A 21173-nucleotide genomic window follows, 5' to 3' on the forward strand; every position below is an offset into this window, starting at 1 on the left:
AAATGTGATGTTAGCAGATAGAGATAATAGCTGAGGTTTACTAAATACAAAGTAATGATAACAGCTCCTCTGTATACTCTTCTTATCTCATTTTGCCTCTTTTCTCATCATTTTTTTGGTCTTTTCACCTTCTTTCTTTCTCATTTCTGCCCTCTATATCCTTTGCTATGTCTGGTCTTTTGTGTCTTCTTTTCATTTTTTCACCTTCCTCCTTTTTATCCTCTTTTTTCACTCCCTCTCCTCCTCCCCCATGTCAAATATCTCTGTCTGTCGCTTATTTTTTCCCTGCCTTCTCCCTGTGTTGTTATTATTTACCTACTTATCTCTCTTTGTTCCTCTCTTTCTGTGCTTTTCTGTCAATAGGAGCGTATAAGCTTTATTTACATACAGCCTGTCACTTCTGCCACAGAGATATACTAATCCATTGCTGAGCCTCAGAGGAGTATAAACAGTGTTTTTGTTGTCGCTGTTGACTGATTTGGGATCAGCCTCCAAAAAAGCAAATCCTTGGCCTTCATCACAGGAGGAGAAATTAAATCTGTCACCGAATCAGCTTGAAAGTTAAACACAGGGGAACTGACAGGATTCTGTCCAGACAAACACTGACACTCAGTGGCCAGAAATGGAATAACAACCTTTTCTGGTGCTTATGACCATGCACAAGAAGGAATTCTTTTTTGCATTCAGCAGAAACGCATCATCACATAAGCTTTGTTGCATAAAATAGCAAGATTTGTCTACTGTGTATTTCATAAACTGAATGTCTGGTTAGTTAACCTACCAACTGCTACAGTATTCTTTGTTCCTACAAGTGTAGATATACATATGTGACTTGAATAATGCTGCTGACGTCCCTGAGCAAGACACTGAAGATGAGGCATCTGTACTGTTTTACAGTGATCCATCTTGGCAAGTAACAGCTGTTTAAAAAGTATTTGATGGTGTACAGCATTTTCTGATTTTACAGTATGTACAAGAAACTTGGTCAAATGCTAGATCAAGGCATACGTTATAGACAGTAATAGAAGCATAGAAGTCATGGCAGAAGTGTACAGTACAGCTGTGTGTGTGTGTGTGTGTGTGTGTGTGTGTGTGTGTGTGTGTGTGTGTGTGTGTGTGTGTGTGTGTGTGTGTGTGTGTGTGTGTGTGTGTGTGTGTGTGTGTGTGTGTCATGAAAAGGCAGCTTTGGAGTATTCCTATTGGGTTGAGAAGCCAGGTGACCCTCCATGAGAGAGGGCCTACACAGATGCAGCAAGAACCAGATCTAAAGTACAAGTGAACGAAGGACTAAATAAAAGGAAAACTACACATGAAAAAATGTAACAATGGGTAGAGAGGGATGGAGAAGAAAGCGTAAGGTAGCAAAGGGAGACAGATCTGACAGCTAAGGAAGAGAGAAGTGAAGAAAAGAGAGATGTATGTGAGAGTTTACCAGGGTAATGGAGAGTTTCAAAGTGTGAAACACATCATGTAGTGTGTATGCGAGTGTGTATCTTTGTGTAAGGATGTGCTAAAGAAAGTGAGAGAGCAAGTCCATAAAACATTGATACCACCTTTCCCTCTGTGCTGTCTTTTAAGTGAAAAAGCTGGTGGAAACTAATACAAACGTACATTCCATTGACCAGAGACCATCATAGGAGGATCCATCAGCACACAGAAATTGCCCTTTACATAAATAATTATGAATTTACACACATTTTTTGTATCCTCTTGATAAGATGTGTCTTATACTACACCCTAACTTTCATGGAAATTCTATTTTTAGATGAGTACAGTAGGCCAAAGCACAGCGCTAGATTTGGCATATTGTGACAACAATTCTTCCAAACCAACCTAGAGAGAAAGAATGAAGCAGAACGAATGAGAGGCAGTGAGATTAAGAGAGAGAAAGAAACACCTCTAGAATTTTCTCAATTCTCCCTGCTTACTCCATTTCCGAAAATAACACGATTCTCACACCTGAAACCATTTCTACGAGAGCTGGGAAACACAGATAAGAGCGTGTGTTTGTGTGTTCGAATGGGTTTTCCTGTCTGTCTGTCAGAATAATGAGACACCTAATGCCGGCACACAAACACACACACACACACACACACACACACACACACACACACACACACACACACACACACACACACACACACACACACACACACACACACACACACACACACACACACACACACACACACACACACACACACACACACACACACACACACACACACACACACACACACACACACACACACACGTTCTCACAGGATGCAGTTCCAGAGGCTCTTGACTCAATCAGATAATGATGACTGATGAGTGTGTCAGACATACATGGGCTTACCAGGCAAAATACAAAATGACAGCAGGTAGCATTGAAACAAAGCCTGAGACCATAAAGTAAGAAAGCCTCTGTGTCATATCAATTTAGCCTTAGAAATCCAGTATTGGCCATGCTGGAGTCTAATAACAATGTCTCAATTGTTTCACTTGTTGGGGATCTTCACATCTTGTACACATTTTACAAGGCTCACAACATCCTTTTGTCTTCAAAGAACAATATTATCTTATTCAGAACAACTACAAGTAGTCTAACAGAACACAAAATGCAAAACTATGAATAAAACAAGTTCAAAGCGTTAACCAAAGATGCACACATCGGATGAAACAGCAAGATATTTGCAACTGAAATTAGAAATTAGAGAGAAAGAGAGATGCAACAGAGGAATGAAATGTATGTAAAAGACAGAAATAGAGTGTGTATACAAATAAAATGATCATCCATACCTCCAGCGATGGCAGTTTTCTTGCCCACCGTCACAGTGACAGAAGTGGTGGCGATCACTATCCTCCCTGCTGGTAGAGCAACACACACAATTAGCAATCATTTACAGAGTGATATCCATACATGCATGGAGAAACATGGGTGTGTGCATGCACTTTACAAACACACACATATTCCTTCCAGACATGTACACATGCATGAGTGTATGCGTGCACAGGAGCTGAAAAGGAACTTTCTGAAGTATGAACTCACTGAATACATCATTTGAAAGTCTTTGGACACTTACTGTGATAGTGGCAGCTGAAATGTCAGTACAGATATGTACATTGTTTCGTAAATATGTGGGTAACAGTCCGAGGTGGACACGGCCATGCATTCATCTGTGTCTATTCACAGCCGTCAGCCAGCTGATGCTAATAAAACCAAGACAGATGAACCTTTGAAGCGTTATGTAACAGAGTGTGAGAGCTAATGAGCTAATACACTCATAACCAAAAGACTGTGTGTTTATAATTAGGGTTGGGAACCGAAACTCGGTTCCAGATGAGAACCGATAAGAAAATGCCGGGTACCGGGTACCCATACAAAATACACAATTTTGGTTCTGCTTAACGGTTCCTAAACGCGGTAGACCCTGTATTCCAGCGGGTCCGTCTGCGCCGCGGTGACCCGGTGGAATACAGGGCGGACCTGGAGAATCACAGAACGGCCGGTCGTCAGCGGGCCTTTGACGTCCGGCTCGTTACGCTGACGGCCGGCACCGCCCTTAATTTTTTTAAACGGCATCATGTAAGTTGCGCTGACAGGAGACAGAGGTCCACAGAGGTCCACAGTTGCCCCGCAGCGAGGCTCCCCCCGCCCTCCCGTAGACATTTCACGAGCTCAGTCACTTCATAAAACCAAAGATGGGTCGCGGTAAACGCTCTGAAGTGAAGCTCCACTACACTAAAAAATAAAAAGACAAGGCACAGTGTAATGCCTGTTAATAGCTTGCCACAGGCATAGCTCAGTTAAAATAAAGCACAGCTATTGTGCAATTTGTATTGCATGTATATTTTTTATTTGTAACAATTCCAGTTAAAGCTTAAAAGAATAAAGATACTTTGCTATCTAAACGTTTGAGCTCTTTCTTTTACAATTTTGGAATCGAAACGGGGAATCGATAAGCAGAACCGGAATCGGAATCGGAATCGGAATCGATACATTTCAAACGATACCCATCCCTATTTATAAGTGCCCCATGTTCATATATTAAGAGCTATCCACTCCTTTAGAACAACAAATCTATGCATTCATGACAATTAAGAAATCCTTGGATGAGATGCTTTTTTTAGTTCCATTAAATGTTGTAGAATGTTTTAGTAACAGTGTAATAAATCCATGTACTCTATGAAAGCAGATGTTTAATTCATATTCAGTGAAGCAAGCTACTGACTCAACACAATGCCAATTGAACCTGAAAGTTGACTTATTCCCGGAGAGAGGAGAGGAGGTTCCCATCCTTTAATTGCATGCTCATGCAGTGAGAGAGAGAGAAAAAGAGAAGGATGTGGAGGAATAAGAGATAGAGCAGAGCTAGAAAATAGCAGAAAGGAGAAACAGAAAACAGAGCAAAGCACTTGCTTTTGAAATTAGAGGTGAGGAACGAGGATGGATAAAAAGAGGACGCATGCCAAGTACAAGTAAAGTTTTCCTCTACCCTCCTCCTCCACTTCTGCCTCCCTTGGTTTCCTCCCTCCCTCCTCCGCTTGGTGCTCCACCTCCTCTGCACTGAAGGTGGCGCTATAGTCAGCCTCATAGTCCCTGAATATATCTGAACACAACAGACTATGTCTAGCATCCACCTAAAGATATACATGTTTAAGACAATTTGTGTACATTTGTACTTAATGCCAGTTTAAAATGATGGCAGAATTATGAAATGTTTCATTGTATTAATGATGAAAACATTTATTGCCATCATAAAACTTTAGAAATAGTACTTATTTCTTTATATTGTTCAGTATATTTGAACTATAACTGTACAGTAATCCATACTGTATATGGAGAACATCCAGCTGTATAGAATAGGTACAATCATAAAAAACCTAACCTTGAATAGAACTAAACAAATGTAATTAAACATCTAAGAGGGTGACACACTGGATATGTACGCACGCCCTGTGTCATTAGGAAAGGAAGAGTTATCAGACTAATATTTGTTGAGTTTACTTTAGGTCTGTACTATTTATTAAAGATTGCATTCAAATGCTGTGTCTGTTGTTGCTGCCTAAAGCAGAACAAATGTTTTATAAAGCACTTTAAAAATACTTTGGAATCTTGCAGAGCTAAATAGGAAAATGAAATCAAGAGGCAGAGCCAGGTCAGGCTAAAAGCCCTACTTTTGACTGACTTGAATTTATAGACCGCATCTACAGATGATGTTAAGTGTTAGTATGATGTGATGATAAGTGTGATGACAGTTACCATTGTCAATTTGGAGATCATTTGCAAAATTCTCAGAATAGGACTATAGTGGAGAATATATTTAAATAAAATATCCTTTAAGACTGTTTTTCAAACATGTGTTGGATACAAACGACTTAAATATAAAGTAAAGTAAACAGAAAGGAGCTGCTGAGGGCTGGAGGCTGTAGAGAAATAACTTGTCACTGAGAAATATCCGGCTCAACCTGCGGAACATTGCTGAGAAAATTGGATTTAAAAAAAGCTAAGAGATTGTTTCATGTGACCGAGTGTGTGTGCATGTGTGTGTGTATTTGCAACGTAAAGATTATCTCCACTACCTCTTGTCTCCTGTCTGGGCATGTAGTACAGAAACTGTCCAGCTGGGTTCTCGGATGCTCTGCGGTACCACACTGGGAAATGGTCCAACGTGAACATATTCTCCTTGTCTGAGGAGGTCAGGAAAGACCTGGGGAGAGATAAAAATATGCTTATGTAAAAAGGTAATTATGGTAACAAAAGGAAACAAAGAAGGTTTAAAAGCAGGATAGGAAAGAGAGGTCAATAGAAAGATTAGGGAAAGCAATAAAAGTGAGTGGCCCAATTCCAAACCACCCTAAAGTCACACTCACAGCTGAACAAGGCTCCCTACTTTCAGGGGGTAAATACACCGCCAAGCTTTCGGACAAACTCCCCTCTCTGGCAGAAATAGGAAGTGCCATAACTTTTCGTAAAAAGATTTTCAATCAGCATCTCTTGGACAAAAAATATGAACTCAAATAAAACAAAAATAATCTTTAATGCCGTTTCTTTCGTCTTCTACTTTTTTTGTAAATCTCTTTTTGATTAAAATCCAACGATTTTGGGAGTAAGAACAAATAACAATCGTCCGGGATTAATAAGAGTTATGAAACAGGAGGCGGAGCAGCCTCCCTCTCTGTGTTCCCGCAGTGCGCTGGCCTCACATCCCCGGACTGAGAGACAGACTCGGAGGAGCAGAGTGATGTCAGTATTGTTTATGAAGCAGGGTAAAGAAAGTAAAATGTTTAAATGAAGATATTATTTATTTACTTTTACAAACAGTGAAGCAGTTGGGCAGCTGCAGCAGATGTATTGCAGGACATGTGTTGGACACAGACTGTGTGTGGTTGGAGTCTGTCTTACAGGCAGGTTGCAGAGTAGCATCAGAGACTGGGCCAATTGTAAATTCTCAGATTGTACCACTTAGAACTAAATTGTGAATGCAAAGAGAGATGATTTTATATCATTTTATTCAATAAAAGCAACCAAATTAAACAGTATTAAGTGATTTGAAAATATGAATACAGTTTTGACTAAATGTTTTCATAATATATTTTTTCCCGGTGAAATCTTTTACCCTCTCAAAGACCGAAATCAAGAACCGAAAGAACCAGAATCGAAAAGCAGAACCGCAATCAGAACCGGAATCGTTATAATGCAAACGATAACCAACCCTATTCATGACGGACACAAACAACAGTGGGTCGGGCAGGTAGTGCAGCAGGTGAAGTCAGGACCGATGCAGACTCGCTGTTGGAGGGCTTGATAACACTCCCCCTCCCCACTTGTTTGTTTGGAACGGCACTTAATGAGGCGGACTCTCCACGCAAACGAAAAAGGAGTGAAAGTGTGTAGGGGTCGGTGTAGGGGGCAGTTTTGGAATTGTGCCTAAAGCTCATGATTGTACTGAATACCAGCTTGCATTGACCACTAGAGGGCCACCTCTAACCTTGATTTAATTTCAGCTTCAATCCAGCTCTTTAATCAGTATCACCCTCATATGAGCAGTTTTATCGCCTTATTTAACCAAATTCAAACCTTTTGGCCGTGGACTTTATCGTATGAGTAATTTGATGTGATCATACTCACTTGAAATAGGCCTCATGTTTCCTACTTACTTCCCAACTCTTTTCTCAACACCAGCATATCTCTGGAATCTCATCAGGCCTGATCGGGTCCCCATGAATGCTGTTTCTACACCCTCCTCCATACTGAAAGAGAGAGCAAAAGAGAAAATATGAGTAAGAAAAGAGGTGGAGCTAGATAAAGGGGCAAATTGTAAAAAAAAAAACGCAGTAATCTTGATAAGGGTCCATGCCTTATATCCTCATTTATTTACACATTTGTGTCTATATTCACCCAGATGCGTTCAGCATTAGAGCGGTCCAGTAGGCTTCCATAGGAGCCGTGACCACAGCATCAAAAAGAGTTTGCTGCAACAACTGTACATCACCTGTCGAGGGGGAAAAGGACAAAGATCAAATTCAACAACAATAATATCAATAAAGATAAAAATGACTGCATAAGAAAAAAGAAAGAATAAGACAAAGATTAAATGTCAGGCATTGAATGGAGCCAACATAATACTACCAAAAGAAACTAATTAGTGTATCCCTGTAAGTGCAGTTTATGTAAAAATAAGAAATCTCATTGTACCTTCTAAAAAAGGCACTTATTAGACTAATTTAAATTGTCTTAAACACACTGTACAACTACAAATAGTTTGGTTTGAATTCTAAATCAATAGTGACAACCTTTTCTTAATTTGAAGTAGATTTGAAAATAAAACGATTGTTCAAAAGATCATAAGACTGACATAATAATTGATGTCAATATTTCAAAGCGCTTTTCCAGGTTCTCAAAGACGCTTTACAGTGGTTTGATAAAACCTGATAAAATAGAATAAAGAATAACAATTACAAATATTAAAACAGCAACACAGCATAATTCACAAATTAAAAGCCAGTCTGAATAGATCAGTAATATGTGGTTAAGGATATTTCAGTGTTCAAATGACTTTTGATCCTGGTGTGCATGTAAATACACAGGATCATAATAGTGGTTGATTTTGAGGGTTAAAGTATGTTTAGTATTTTCTCAATAAAATATGATTTGCTAAAATGTCAACCTACAATCCAGATCAGGTTCTTTGCCAGTGAGGTAGAGCACCACAGCCTGCAGCTGGGTCAGCTTACGGTGGGCCGGGTCAATGTCTGTCTCACAGTAGGTCCTGCAAGCACACAGACACACACATGCAAACATGCAAACACACACACACACACACACACACACACACACACACACACACACACACACACACACACACACACACACACACACACACACACACACACACACACACACACACACACACACACACACACACACACACACACACACACACACACACACACACACACACACACGCGTATCTACATCACAAAAATGTACTGTGGTCATACTTTCATGAACAGCTAAAACCACTTATATAACTACAGGCTAAAATCCAATAATATCTAAGGTATGCAAGTTATACAGTCCTCACCATTCACTGGCTATGGTCAGGTCTGGAGCCAGTAAGTCATGAAGACCTGGAAGCAGACATGAGAGTGAGTGTGAGGATCACAGACATAAATACAAATAAACTAAATCAGAAAGGAAGACTGACCCTCCTCAACAGAGACGTTTCCAATGAAGATATACTCTCCATATCCTCTGGTCAGCACGATACCCAGACTGTCAAACATAGAGAAGTATTTTGTTATTGACAGGAGTAATCATACTTTTACTCACTATTACTTCCTTGTTGCTTAAGAAAATTAAAACAGAAGAGATATTTCTCGCAGATATTTTTGCTGTTAATTATTTCACACAGGTAGAGGTGTTGCTTCATTAAATATGGTTGGTATTTAAAAACGAACACTTTCACAATTCTGTTAAGTTGGTAACAATCCAACAAACCTGAACGGTGTCTCATTGATGACGGTGTAGAAGTAATCATTCTTCAGGAACATCACCCTCGTCTTTGAGAGACAGAGAGAGGACACAAGTTTGAAAAATAATAGTGAACATGGAAATAAGGAAGAGTTTGTATACTAAAATACAAGTACAGTAGATGAGTAGAACTTTCCCATCAAATGAAATCAATCTTCGATAAGACAAAAAGACAATAAAATCCCACAGGGAAAAAAAAAGAGGGGAGAATCTAAACTCTGATCGAACAGCTCCAGTTGCTCTCCACACAGATACACTCACATAGAAAGAGGTACTCACTCCTTTATCCACTGAAGTTCTCACGTCTAAAGACAACGTTCCACTTTCTCCTTTAACCATGGCTGTCCTCAGCTGAAACAGGACACACTTAGCACTTAACACAACTCACATTAACATACAAGAATATCAAAACAGAGATTTGCAAAAAGAGAGTGTGTGAGAGAGTGCTACTCACTTTCTCCTCTGTGTCTTCCCATTCCACCTCTGCCAGATCAACACTGTTATAATTGGGTTTTGGCTTCAGCGTTTTCCCCTCTTTATACTGTCAGACACACAAACAGGTAGACTTTTAGTAACCTATCCCATATTATATTTGGTTATTGCAATACATATGTCACACAGGATTTTAAAGTTCCAGCAGTTTCTCAGCTGTACATTATGATCTTTGCCTGTACCAGAGGTCGTAGGTCAGGATGAGACAGGATGTAGCCATTGTTGGTGATAAGGTAGCCGTAACCATGTACACCCAGCTAAAGAGACAAAAAAATAAAATAAGGACTCAACAACACAGATCATTACCAAGCATTCATTAACATCTTATTGTGCATTACATGTCACTGACATTCAGAGAAGACTCAAGACAGCTAGTTTACAGTATTTCATCCTTGTTTGTGACACAGTATATGTTTTGAATGGTTTACCTTGTATCTAGGAGCTAATCTCATCAGTTCTCTCAAGGCCACGTCTGTCCCTACCACTCCCAGCAGAATCCCATGAGACAACTGCAGGAAACACACAGCAGCTTCATATACAATTGCAGGTAGGGTCTGTTGAGATTAATGGTAATTCAAAAGTAAATACTTACAGTCTCTTCCTTTTTGCTGAACACAGGCATGGCTACTGAGGTCATCAGCAGGAGGCTTTGGGCCTGAGTGTTGAACAGCTATGGTACACAAACACATAAACAAAGTTACTTACTGTGTAGTTTTTGTTTAATAGCTAAAGTAGTTAGCTATCTTATGAGAAAACAACTGAAAATCTAAATTAAGTGGGTGAAGTTCATTCCTGTTGACCAAAGGTGGACAATGAAGTGAAATGGTCATAGACTGGACGGTGATAATAAATTAAGTTGTGCTAAATCTGTCTGAACCCACACACATTAACTAAGCTAAACGTTGTGAAGCAAAATAAGTTAGGAGATGTAAGCTAACTAATATTACCGTACATTAGCTGTTAAAGTAGGTAAGTAAAATGTTTTAGAAGTTGTGAAGAAAAGTTTTAAATATATTTACCGCAGTGAAACAAAAATACCTTAGTGAAGTTAGTTTAAGGTTGCATAATTGAAAGACATGAACTACGGTTCTAGCCAGAACCTTTGCTTTCGTTTGCAGTTAGAGGACGTTTAGCCTACATCCGGGTTATTCTTAAAGAGCAACTTGCAGGTTAGAGACACCAGTGAATAAATGTGTAAGAAAATGATGAATACACTAGATTTCCCCAAAAATATACAGAAATATACAATACAGTGACATCTGGCGTCGTTTTAGTAAGACATTTTCACTTCCACATAAAAAAGCCTCCGCACATGACCTCCCGCGTGTGACGTAACATGGGGGAAACAAGGGGGAGAGCGGCCGGTCTAACGTATGAATACACATGGATCACAATACTAGTTTTGACACAGAAGAGGTTGAAAATATATATTCGAATGCATATGATTATAATTATGAGCCTGCTAGGCGTCCAAGAGACCAGGAGCAGCCAAGGATTAGAAAAAATAACGGCCATCGGAGAGAAATGGAGCTTTGGTGTGTGGAGAACCAGTGGAGAACAGAGCAGCTGATTGGTGAGTGACCGGCGTTAGCATGTTAGCTAACGTCAGTCACATCACAACATTGTAAAGTTAGTAATCATATATCAGGCTATAACTAAAGTAGTATTGATAATATAGTAACGTTACTGGCAGGACTGTTGATACTGATCCATAACAGAAACTAATGTGCAAGTATCAGCCGTATCTAGCGTTACCTAATGCAACTCCACACTACGGTGCTGACTGGAGGGGAGACGCGAGATACGGCTGATACTTGACGATCTGGCGGAGAAAGGTTGTGGAGCCTCCGTTGATATGCCGTTGTAAATGGCTTGATGGAAAGCAGGTGTGTAGTAGGGGAGGGTGCACAGCTGAATGCAGCAGGTGAGTGGAGGTTGAGCCGGGAGCCAGGAGTGACAGCCACCACGCCCACACAAACAACACAGACAGGGGGAAACAAACAAACACAAAGGAGACGGCTGGAGCAGTACAGCCACCACAGCGTTACCTAATGCAACTCCACACTACGTCTTACGGTGCCGTGTACCGGAGGGGAGAGAGAGCAGCGAAGGGGGGGGGGAGGGAGAGGGAGAGATGTAATACGGTTTCTTGATAAAGCTGAGGAGACGGAGTATGTGCTGCAGGGAGGTGGATGCACAACGCACCCAGGAACGAACGCTAGCTCCGGTCCTTTTCCCGTGAGGTAAACTGTGGACTCGATGCCCTGACAGGCTTGAGTTTGTGCAACCTGCACAAACACAAGCTCACCATGATTACAAATGGTGAAATGCAATGTAAAATTACCGAAAAAATACCAGCTCACTAAATCACAACCGCTCAAACCAACTACAAACTACTACCGTGGATTGGGCAAAGAACGAGTCCGAGAAAGTTAACTCCCCCATGACATAATATGACGCGTTTGACGTATGACGTTAAAAAAAAGCAGTTTTTAATAGCAGAGCTCAAAACGGCTCCTTTTCCTCTGAGTTCCTGCCCTTATGTCTTGTAAAACATATCAAATCCTGCATTAACATTTTTAATTGTAATTTTCAGGCAAAGTTAAGTATAAATGTAGTACAAAAAAAACCCTGCAAGTTGCTCTTTAATACATCCATGCTGGAGGGATAACATAAGTGAATCATATACAAGGAAATGTCTGTAGAATATACAAACTAAAACTAACTTCTACATGCTGGTAGTAAAGTCAAAGCAGCAGATTTCAGCGGGAAAGAAGTGAACACGCTCGGCTAACTAACTAAAGGATGAGCTAAGCTAACTTTCATATTTGAAAAAACTGTGAAGGCTACATTAACCAGACATACTAACCGAGTATGGGATTAGTTTTGTATCATAAAGATAAAGCAACACTTTCTCAGAATAAAGCAAAACTATGAGTTTAAAAGAAAAAAAAATGAGTCAAGCAAAATAATACAAAATTCAAAAATAAAACTATAAGTTGCAAACAAATCATTTGTGTAATCATGTAAACTATAAGTCTTTTTTCTTTGTTTTAACATATGTTTTTGTTTGCAGTTCTTGTTTCTTCTTTCTCAATGATCATACTTTTGCTCTTCCTGCAGCACTCTCATTTGCGCTTTTTGTTTTGATTCTGACACAAACCTCCCAGGTGGGCGGCACTTTCAGGGGTGCGTCCCCATTGGCTACTCAGTTTTTGAGTATCAGGCCAGTCCTCCAGTGATTGTACAGTGCAGGCAGCTGCGGTACGGTAGCGCCCCCCGCAGCACTGCCGTTCCCTTGTACGCCAGAGAACAATAACCGGATGAAAGGTTGGCTACTCGGAGATATGCCTCGTCGACATTCAATACTTGCCCCCATCGGGCACTACCATGCAATGAGGGGCCACCTATCGAGATGCACATGAACCCCGCAGCTACGCCTAAGGCATGACACACCACAGCTACAGTGCCTCTACACTGGCAGCGGAGGGTTCACGATGACCTCCTGCGGGACGAAGCCCTTAGGGTCATTGAACGCGTGCCATACGGCGCCATCGTATGGTAGTCACTCGGAAGCACGACGGTTCCCCCCGCAGGACCGTGGACCTCTCCCCCCTCAACAAGTTCTGCCAACGTGAGACCTTCGCCACTGAGTCCCCGTTCCACCTTGCACACCGCGTCCCGAAAGGCACCTGGAAGAGCGTCACGGACGCCTGGAACGGCTACCACAGTGTCCCCCTGCGTGAGTCGGATCGCCACCTCACTACCTTCATCACGCCCTTCGGCCGTTGGCGCTATACCAGGGCACCACAGGGTTTCCTGTCGTCAGGGGATGGCTACAACCGTCGGTTTGATGCCGTCCTCTCGGACTATGAAGGAACGTTGTGTGGATGACACCATCCACTATGACACCGACCTGGAGCAACACTGGTGGAGGACCATCGACTTCCTGACACGTGTCGGCCGGTCGGGCATCGTGTTGAATCCGGACAAAATTCAGTTCGTGGAGAGGTGCGTCGACTTCGCTGGCTTCAGGGTGTCAGAATCTACCATCGAACCGCTCCCAAAATACTTGGACGCCATCCGGGACTTCCCCACCCCAGGCTCCACGACGGACATCAGGAGTTGGTTCGGCCTTGTCAACCAGGTGGCTAACTACGCCCAGTTGCATGACACGATTGCTCCATTTAAGCCGTTCCTCAGCCCACGCTGTGTGTTCCTATGGTCCCCCGTTCTGGAGGAGGCCTTCCAGACGTCCAAGCAAGCCATAATGGAGGCCATCCACCAGGGCGTGGAGATCTACGACATGCAGAAGCGTACCTGCCTCCGCCCTGACTGGTCCATGCGTGGCATTGGATACTTCCTGCTCCAGCAACATTGTCACTGTGCCTCGGGCATACCGGACTGCTGTCCAGGAGGGTGGAGGATCACCCTCGCGGGTTCGCGTTTCCTGTCCCCTGCGGAGCAGCGTTATGCGGCCGTCGAGGGAGAGGCCCTAGCTGTGGCCTGGGGCCTAGAACAGACGTGGTACTTCACGCAGGGGTCCGACAACCTCGTTGTGTTCAACGACCATAAGCCGTTGGTGAAGATCTTTGGCGACCGTATGCTGGATGAGATCACAAACTTGCGTCTGTTTAGACTCAAGCAGCGCACCCTCCCATGGTGCTTCGACATTGTGCATCTGCCTGGCAAGAGCAACTATGTCGCTGATGCCACGTCGAGGCATCCTTCCCCCTCGGGCTCAGCGAACGGCCTCTCATTGGGGCTGCCGAGCGGGCCTGACGCCGTGGAGTCAGCACTCATGGCCTCCATCCGCGATGACGCACGGGAGCTCGGAGCCGTCTCTTGGCCCCTCCTCGCACGGGAGACAGCGGCTGATGGATGCCTCGGCCACCTCCTCCAACTCATCGAGCAGGAGGGCGGGATTGACGTTAACGACCCTGCCCTGGCAAGTCTGTCATCGGTCTGTGATTCCGTCTACGCCCAGGACGGCGTCCTGCTCTATCGGGACCGCGTTGTGGTCCCCCCGTCCCTCCGTGGGAGAGTCCTTCGGCATCTCCATGGCGCTCACCAGGGCACCTCAGCTATGGGGCAGCACGCCCAAGCCATAGTTTACTGGCCCGGGATGTCCGGGGACATTCAGGCCACCAGGGACGGGTGTGCAGACTGCAACCGCAATGCTCCGTCACAGGCGGCTACACCCCCCCGGCCGTCCTCACCCCCGTCCACGCCATTCGAGGCGGTGTTTGCTGACTTCTTCGAGTATGGGGGCCGCCACTACCTAGTTGTCGGGGATCGGCTCTCGGGCTGGGTAGAGGTCCTGAGCTCTATGGCGGGTACTGCCCTGGTGGGCTCAGCTGGCCTGGTCCAACACCTCCGGTCGTTCTTCGCCACCTTCGGCGTACCAGAGGAGCTCTCGAGCGACGGTGGTCCGGAATTCAAGGCGAGCCACACTGAGGACTTCCTCGCTTATGGCACGTCAAACACCGTGTGTCTTCCGTTAGCTTTCCACAGTCGACACCGGCCCGTCGGGCAGCCTTGATCAGGACCGCTTCCTGCGCGCTATGCTGCAGTTGCGTAACACGCCTGACCCCGACTGCGACCTCTCGCCAGCACAGATCATCTTCGGCCGCCCCCTTCGTGGCTCGCTCTCCTTCGTGAACCGCCTCGAGAAGTTCTCGAACCCGCATATCCGGTGTTTGGTGTGTCTTTACTCTGTGTCGTGGTATATATTTGTGTTGATGACATGCATGGATGTAATACTTTGTCAGCTTATCTTGCTGCATTACTCTGTTTCAGGGTATCGTCATCCTTGTCAATAAATTACCGAAACTGACATTTACAGGCTATGAAAGTTAGCTTTTGCTACCTTTAGATCCATAACAATGCAAGCTAAGTAGCCTAACAGTTAGCTACATAGCTAGCAGTGAGTGAGCGTTCAGACACCAGCGCACACACTCAAACAGACTCGTGTGCCTGACTCTAACAACAGGCTTTCATTATTCTGTTTAGAGATGCAAGTATAAGCCATGATAGCTTATGTTATTAACATGCTAATTTTATATGGAAATCAATGGTGGCTGAGTTAACTTTGTAGGAAAACCTACTGTCCATGACTGCCCCTGAGCTGTGTTTTATTTGATAACTTCATATTTTTCCTTTCCTAAAACATTATTTTCCTCTCATATTAACAGTGTGGATCATTGAGACAGCGTGGTGTCCAGAGTCTTATCCCTTTTTCCCACTTAAAACATTCTTTGAGACTTCATCTTCTGGTTCAAATTTCAATAAATGTAATTTGTATAATCACTCTTTTGTCTTTATTCTACATGAAAATGTTAGAGATTCCATTCAAATATGTTGATTATTCATATCTTCCTCAGGCTAGGAATAGTATGTTGAGTTTTTAATGCTAAATGTATATCCTTTTTTCACAGGATATACAATGAGACAACACAGTTTTTATCCATTGTGTATGAATGCTTCAACTCTTCAGACCAACATAGTAAGCTGTGAGGTGAGCATGTTCCTAATTGTGTTGGTATGCAAGCTAGGTCTGGTCTGTTTAATAAAGCAAATCTGCCACTTTTATATTGTAGAATTTGTTAAATTAAAGCAGTCTTTACTTGTTTGTCCTAAACATAGCAATATATGTTTTTGAAATGTAACATGTCTTTGAAAAAATAATAGTATACAATTTATATTGTTTCTCACCTTTAGCTTGAAAATACATAGATGTGTTTTTTTTTTATCTATAAAATAAATAGACGGACAGACACTTTATCAACCCCAAATTGGGAAATTATTTAACTGCAGCAGTGTGTTCAGGTATTAAAATATTCTGTTGAGCATATTTAGTTATATGACAAAGCCATGTTAAGCCAATCACATTAGTTACATTTGGAACATGTGTTGCCTGCGTGCACACTGGGCACACTGGGATGCTGTTGCGAGCATGCGCACAATAAACGGTCTTGTGAACTCCGACCAAAGAGATGATGGTTGTGTGTGATTTCTCTCCGTGAATATAGCTAGCTAACCACATTGGTGACTGATATAACGTGCTGCAGAAATGTCTCACGCTACAGGTTATGGGCCCAGTCATGCAGGCCAAAGGTGGTTCAGACTTTTATTCGACGGTGAAGAGAAAAGTTACGAGCTCTGGGAGACGAGGTTCCTCGCGCACATGGAGTTACGTGGTCTCAGAGAAGTTATCTCGGAAGACCCGGAGATAGATGGGTATGACGAAGAAACTCTCGCGGAAGATGAAACCAAGAACGGTGAGGCATATGCAGAGCTAGTGCAATGTCTGGACAACAAGAGCTTGTCGTTAGTAATGAGGGACGCGAAACGTGATGGAAGAAAAGCACTGAATATTCTTCGCGAGCACTATGCAGGAAAAGACAAACCCCGCGTGGTGAGTTTGTACTGTGAACTTTCCTCGCTCCATAAGGCTAGCAATGAAACGGTCACTGACTATATTATTCGAGCAGAAACTATATTCACGTCATTGAGAAGAGCAGAAGAGCACATTAGTGATGGGCTTCAGATAGCTATGGTAGTTAAGGGGCTACCTGATTCATACAAGCCATTCGTCGTGCACATCACCCAGACGAATGACACTGTAACGTTTGGCGAGTTTAAAACGAAACTGCGAAGTTATGAGAGTACAGAAAAATATGGGAAGAGTGACGTGAATGTTGAAGAAGACAACGTGATGAAATCTAGCGGGGCAACGAGGTCACGAGGACGAGGAAGAGGAAAGAAAATGGACCTGGCTGATGTTGAGTGTTACACGTGCGGTAAAAAGGGACACATGGCCAGAATATGTCCTGACGGGTACCACGTGAGAAGAGAGGAACGAAAATGGGACACACCACAGCGAGGAATGGGGCGCAGTCGAGGACGAGGCCGTGACCATATGAAGAAAGCTGATGAAGAGACGGAGGCAGAGCCAACATCTTTCAGTTTCTTCAGGATGAGTGACTGCCCTACACAGAGAGGGAACAAGAAAGGTCTAATGGTCGACTGCGGCGCCACAGCACACATGGTCAACGACGCCACAAAGTTCAAAACAGTTGACAAGAGCTTCAGACCCGAGGACCACATGATCGAGCTGGCCGACGGATCCAAGGTGAGCGGGATGGCGAAGATGAGGGGAGACGCTGAAGTCTGTTTGCTGGACAGCGAAGGACGACAGGTGAAAACGAGGCTCAAGCAAGCGCTCTACATCCCATCTTTTCCACAAAACATCTTTTCAGTCAAAGCAGCGACAGCCAACGGAGCTGAGGTCCACTTCAAGGACGGTAATGACTGGCTGGTCAACAAGAATGGTACCAAGTTCAAAATGGACGTGTATGGTAGGCTGTATTACCTAAGCACAGTAGAGGATGAAAATGTTGATGAAATGTATGGGTGTCATGACATTCAAACGTGGCATAGGATACTTGGTCATTGCAATTTTGATGATGTTGCAAAATTAGAGAAGGTGGTTGAAGGGATGTCTATAAAAGGGAAACATGACATGTCCAATCAAAACTGTGAAATATGCACACAGGGCAAATTTACACAAAGCAGAAACAGGCATGCAGATGCTAAAGCTACAACTGTGTTAGAGCTAGTTCACACAGACCTATGCGGTCGTATAGAACCAGCAGATAAAGATGGGTACAGATATGCAATAGCATTTACTGATGATTACAGTGGGATGATTTTTCCATACTTTATCAAAGCAAAGAGTGACGCGACAAAAGCTACTGAAAAATTCATAGCAGATGTAGCGCCATATGGAAAGATAAAGTGCATAAGGTCTGATAACGGCACAGAGTTTACGGGACAAGAGTTCCAGTCTCTACTTAGGAGTAACGGGATAAGGCATGAGAAGAGTGCACCCTACTCACCTCATCAGAATGGAACTGCCGAAAGAGGTTGGAGAACCTTATTTGAGATGTCACGATGCATGCTATTGGAGAGTAACCTCCCAAAGCAATTATGGACATATGCTGTACAGACAGCAGCTCAAATCCGCAACAGGTGCTACAGTAAGCGGCTAGAGCAGACACCTTACTGTGTTTTCACAGGAAAAACACCTAACCTATCTAACATGAGGATATTTGGCTCTGAATGCTATGTATATAAGCAGGATAAAAAGAAGCTGGATTCTAGATGTGAAAAGGGGATCCTTGTAGGCTATGACAAATACAGTCCAGCATACAATGTGTATTATCCTGAGACAGGAAAAGTCCTAAAACATAGGCTGGTGAAATTCATCACCAAAGGTAGCGCAGATAGACAGACTCAGACAGATTGTGACATGGGGGAAGACTTTGAGAGTTATGCAGATACACCACCAAAGAGAGTCAACCAGGTACAGGGACAGCCTAAGGAGCGTAAAGAGTCCAGTGGTGAAGAGACTGCTGAGGCAGGTCCTACCCAGATAGATAGTACTGAGAGAGAAGAGGGAGAAAGGAGATACCCTACGAGACAGAGAAAGGCTCCAGAATACTTTAAGGAGTACCAGTGTAAAGCTGAGTGTGATGGTGACGAAAGTGAGAATGTAGATTATTTCTACAGAGTAGCTTATGGTGTACCTAATACACTTAAAGAGGCAATGGACTCTAAGAAGTCAAAAATGTGGGCTGATGCGATGAAAGAGGAGATTAATTCTTTGACCGAGAATGAAACTTTCACTCTGACTCCACTGCCAAGAGGCAAACAAGCAGTGGGAGGTCGCTGGGTATATGCAGTGAAAGAGAGCCCAGATGGATCTGAGATTTGTAAAGCCAGATATGTTGCAAAGGGGTATAGTCAAGTTGAAGGGATTGATTATAAAGAGACCTTTTCACCAACAGCCAACATGACCTCTGTACGAGCATTAATGCAGGTGGCTGTACAGGAGGATCTTACTTTACACCAAATGGATGTGAAGACTGCTTACCTCCATGCTCCAATCGACTGTGAGGTATATATGGAGCAGCCGGAAGGTTTTGAAATCAAATCAAAAACAGGGGAACACTTAGTGTGTAAACTAAACAAGTCATTGTATGGTTTAAAACAGTCCGGACGTAACTGGAACATGTTACTGCATGATCACCTTACAGAGAACGGTTTTGTGCAAAATGATGCTGATCATTGTGTCTACAGCAGAAATACTGAGAATGAGAAAGTGATTCTGTTAGTATGGGTGGATGACTTAATCATAGCAGCGAGTGACAACACCTTACTCACTGATGTCAAAGAAATGTTGAACAAAAGTTTTAAGATGAAGGATATGGGTCCACTTAAACACTTCCTGGGTATCGATTTCAGACAGAGTGATGGAGAGATCAAAATGACTCAAAAGAGACATATAGAGAAGATGTTAGCAAAATTTGGAATGTCTGAATGCAAACCGAGATCCACCCCATGTGAGCAAAAGTTAAACTTTGACAGTGAGGGTGAAGTGATTGATTCAACAGGATACCGAGAGATAGTAGGTAGCTTGATATACATTATGACATGTACTAGACCTGACCTGAGCTGGGTGGTTAGTAAACTATCTCAATACCTAGCAGAACCAAAGCAGCAGCATTGGGCTACAGCCAAACACCTACTGAGGTACTTAAAGGGTACTATAGATCAAGAGCTACACTACCAGAAATGTGAGGAAAGCGTTCTAAAGCTGGAGGGGTACAGTGATGCTGATTGGGCAGCCGATAGGGATGATAGGAGGAGCACAACTGGATACTGTTTCAGCTTAACTGAGAATGGTCCAGTTATATCGTGGAAGAGCAGGAAACAGCCAACGGTGGCATTATCCACCTGCGAAGCTGAGTATATGGCACTAGCAGCCACTACTCAAGAGAGTATGTACCTTGTACAACTACTAAGAGGAATAGATAGTTGTAGCCAGCATGTACCAGTCAAGATATATGAGGACAACCAGGGGGCGATAGCTTTATCTAAGAACCCAGTATGCAGACAGAGAAGCAAACATATTGACATAAAGTATCACTTTGTACGGTCTGCACACACAGAAGGGAAAATATGTATAGAATACTGTCCTACTGCAAACATGGTAGCGGATGTCTTTACCAAGCCAGTGACAAAGGCTAAGTTTGAGAGTTTCAAGGGATATTTGTTTGGAGAGTAATGTGAACTGGCAGATGTAAATGTTTTGAAGTCTTAAGAACACTGCCAGTATGCCAAATGTTTTATTTTTTTTGAGTTTTGTATTTTTGGTTTTATTTACCATTATAGAGAGCTATACACATGTCTTTGAGTGGGAGTGTTGAGCATATTTAGTTATATGACAAAGCCATGTTAAGCCAATCACATTAGTTACATTTGGAACATGTGTTGCCTGCGTGCACACTGGGCACACTGGGATGCTGTTGCGAGCATGCGCACAATAAACGGTCTTGTGAACTCCGACCAAAGAGATGATGGTTGTGTGTGATTTCTCTCCGTGAATATAGCTAGCTAACCACATTGGTGACTGATATAACGTGCTGCAGAAATGTCTCACGCTACATATTCAAAGTTGGAATAAAGTATAAACTACACAACACAAGTCTAATGCACAGCAATCCATAAGATAAGTCCGATATTTTCATGAAAACTCCCCAGGAGACACCAACAATAACGTGGCCGAGTGGACTCCGGAGTTTGCTGCATGAGTTGC

At 43.0% G+C, this 21173-nt stretch overlaps 1 protein-coding gene across 2 annotated transcripts in view; it reads right to left on the reverse strand.

The window, feature by feature from the left end:
* The window catches only part of cacna2d4a (calcium channel, voltage-dependent, alpha 2/delta subunit 4a), a 91085-nt gene that overhangs the window by 61853 nt on the left and 8059 nt on the right, over window positions 1-21173 (reverse strand). For both annotated transcript variants that reach the window (XM_079653925.1, XM_079653926.1), the window contains exons 9-22: window positions 10104-10181; window positions 9940-10020; window positions 9694-9768; window positions 9474-9560; window positions 9299-9370; window positions 8987-9048; window positions 8694-8761; window positions 8571-8616; window positions 8158-8255; window positions 7385-7478; window positions 7144-7236; window positions 5566-5693; window positions 4479-4592; window positions 2782-2850 (exon numbers count right to left, since the gene is read on the reverse strand). In XM_079653925.1, the coding sequence (XP_079510051.1) occupies window positions 2782-2850; window positions 4479-4592; window positions 5566-5693; window positions 7144-7236; window positions 7385-7478; window positions 8158-8255; window positions 8571-8616; window positions 8694-8761; window positions 8987-9048; window positions 9299-9370; window positions 9474-9560; window positions 9694-9768; window positions 9940-10020; window positions 10104-10181 (1165 nt within the window). The remainder of the gene's footprint in view (window positions 1-2781; window positions 2851-4478; window positions 4593-5565; window positions 5694-7143; window positions 7237-7384; window positions 7479-8157; window positions 8256-8570; window positions 8617-8693; window positions 8762-8986; window positions 9049-9298; window positions 9371-9473; window positions 9561-9693; window positions 9769-9939; window positions 10021-10103; window positions 10182-21173) is intronic.

This window comes from Notothenia rossii (genome assembly GCF_949606895.1).
Source record: "Notothenia rossii genome assembly, chromosome: 10".
Lineage (NCBI taxonomy): Eukaryota > Metazoa > Chordata > Actinopteri > Perciformes > Nototheniidae > Notothenia > Notothenia rossii.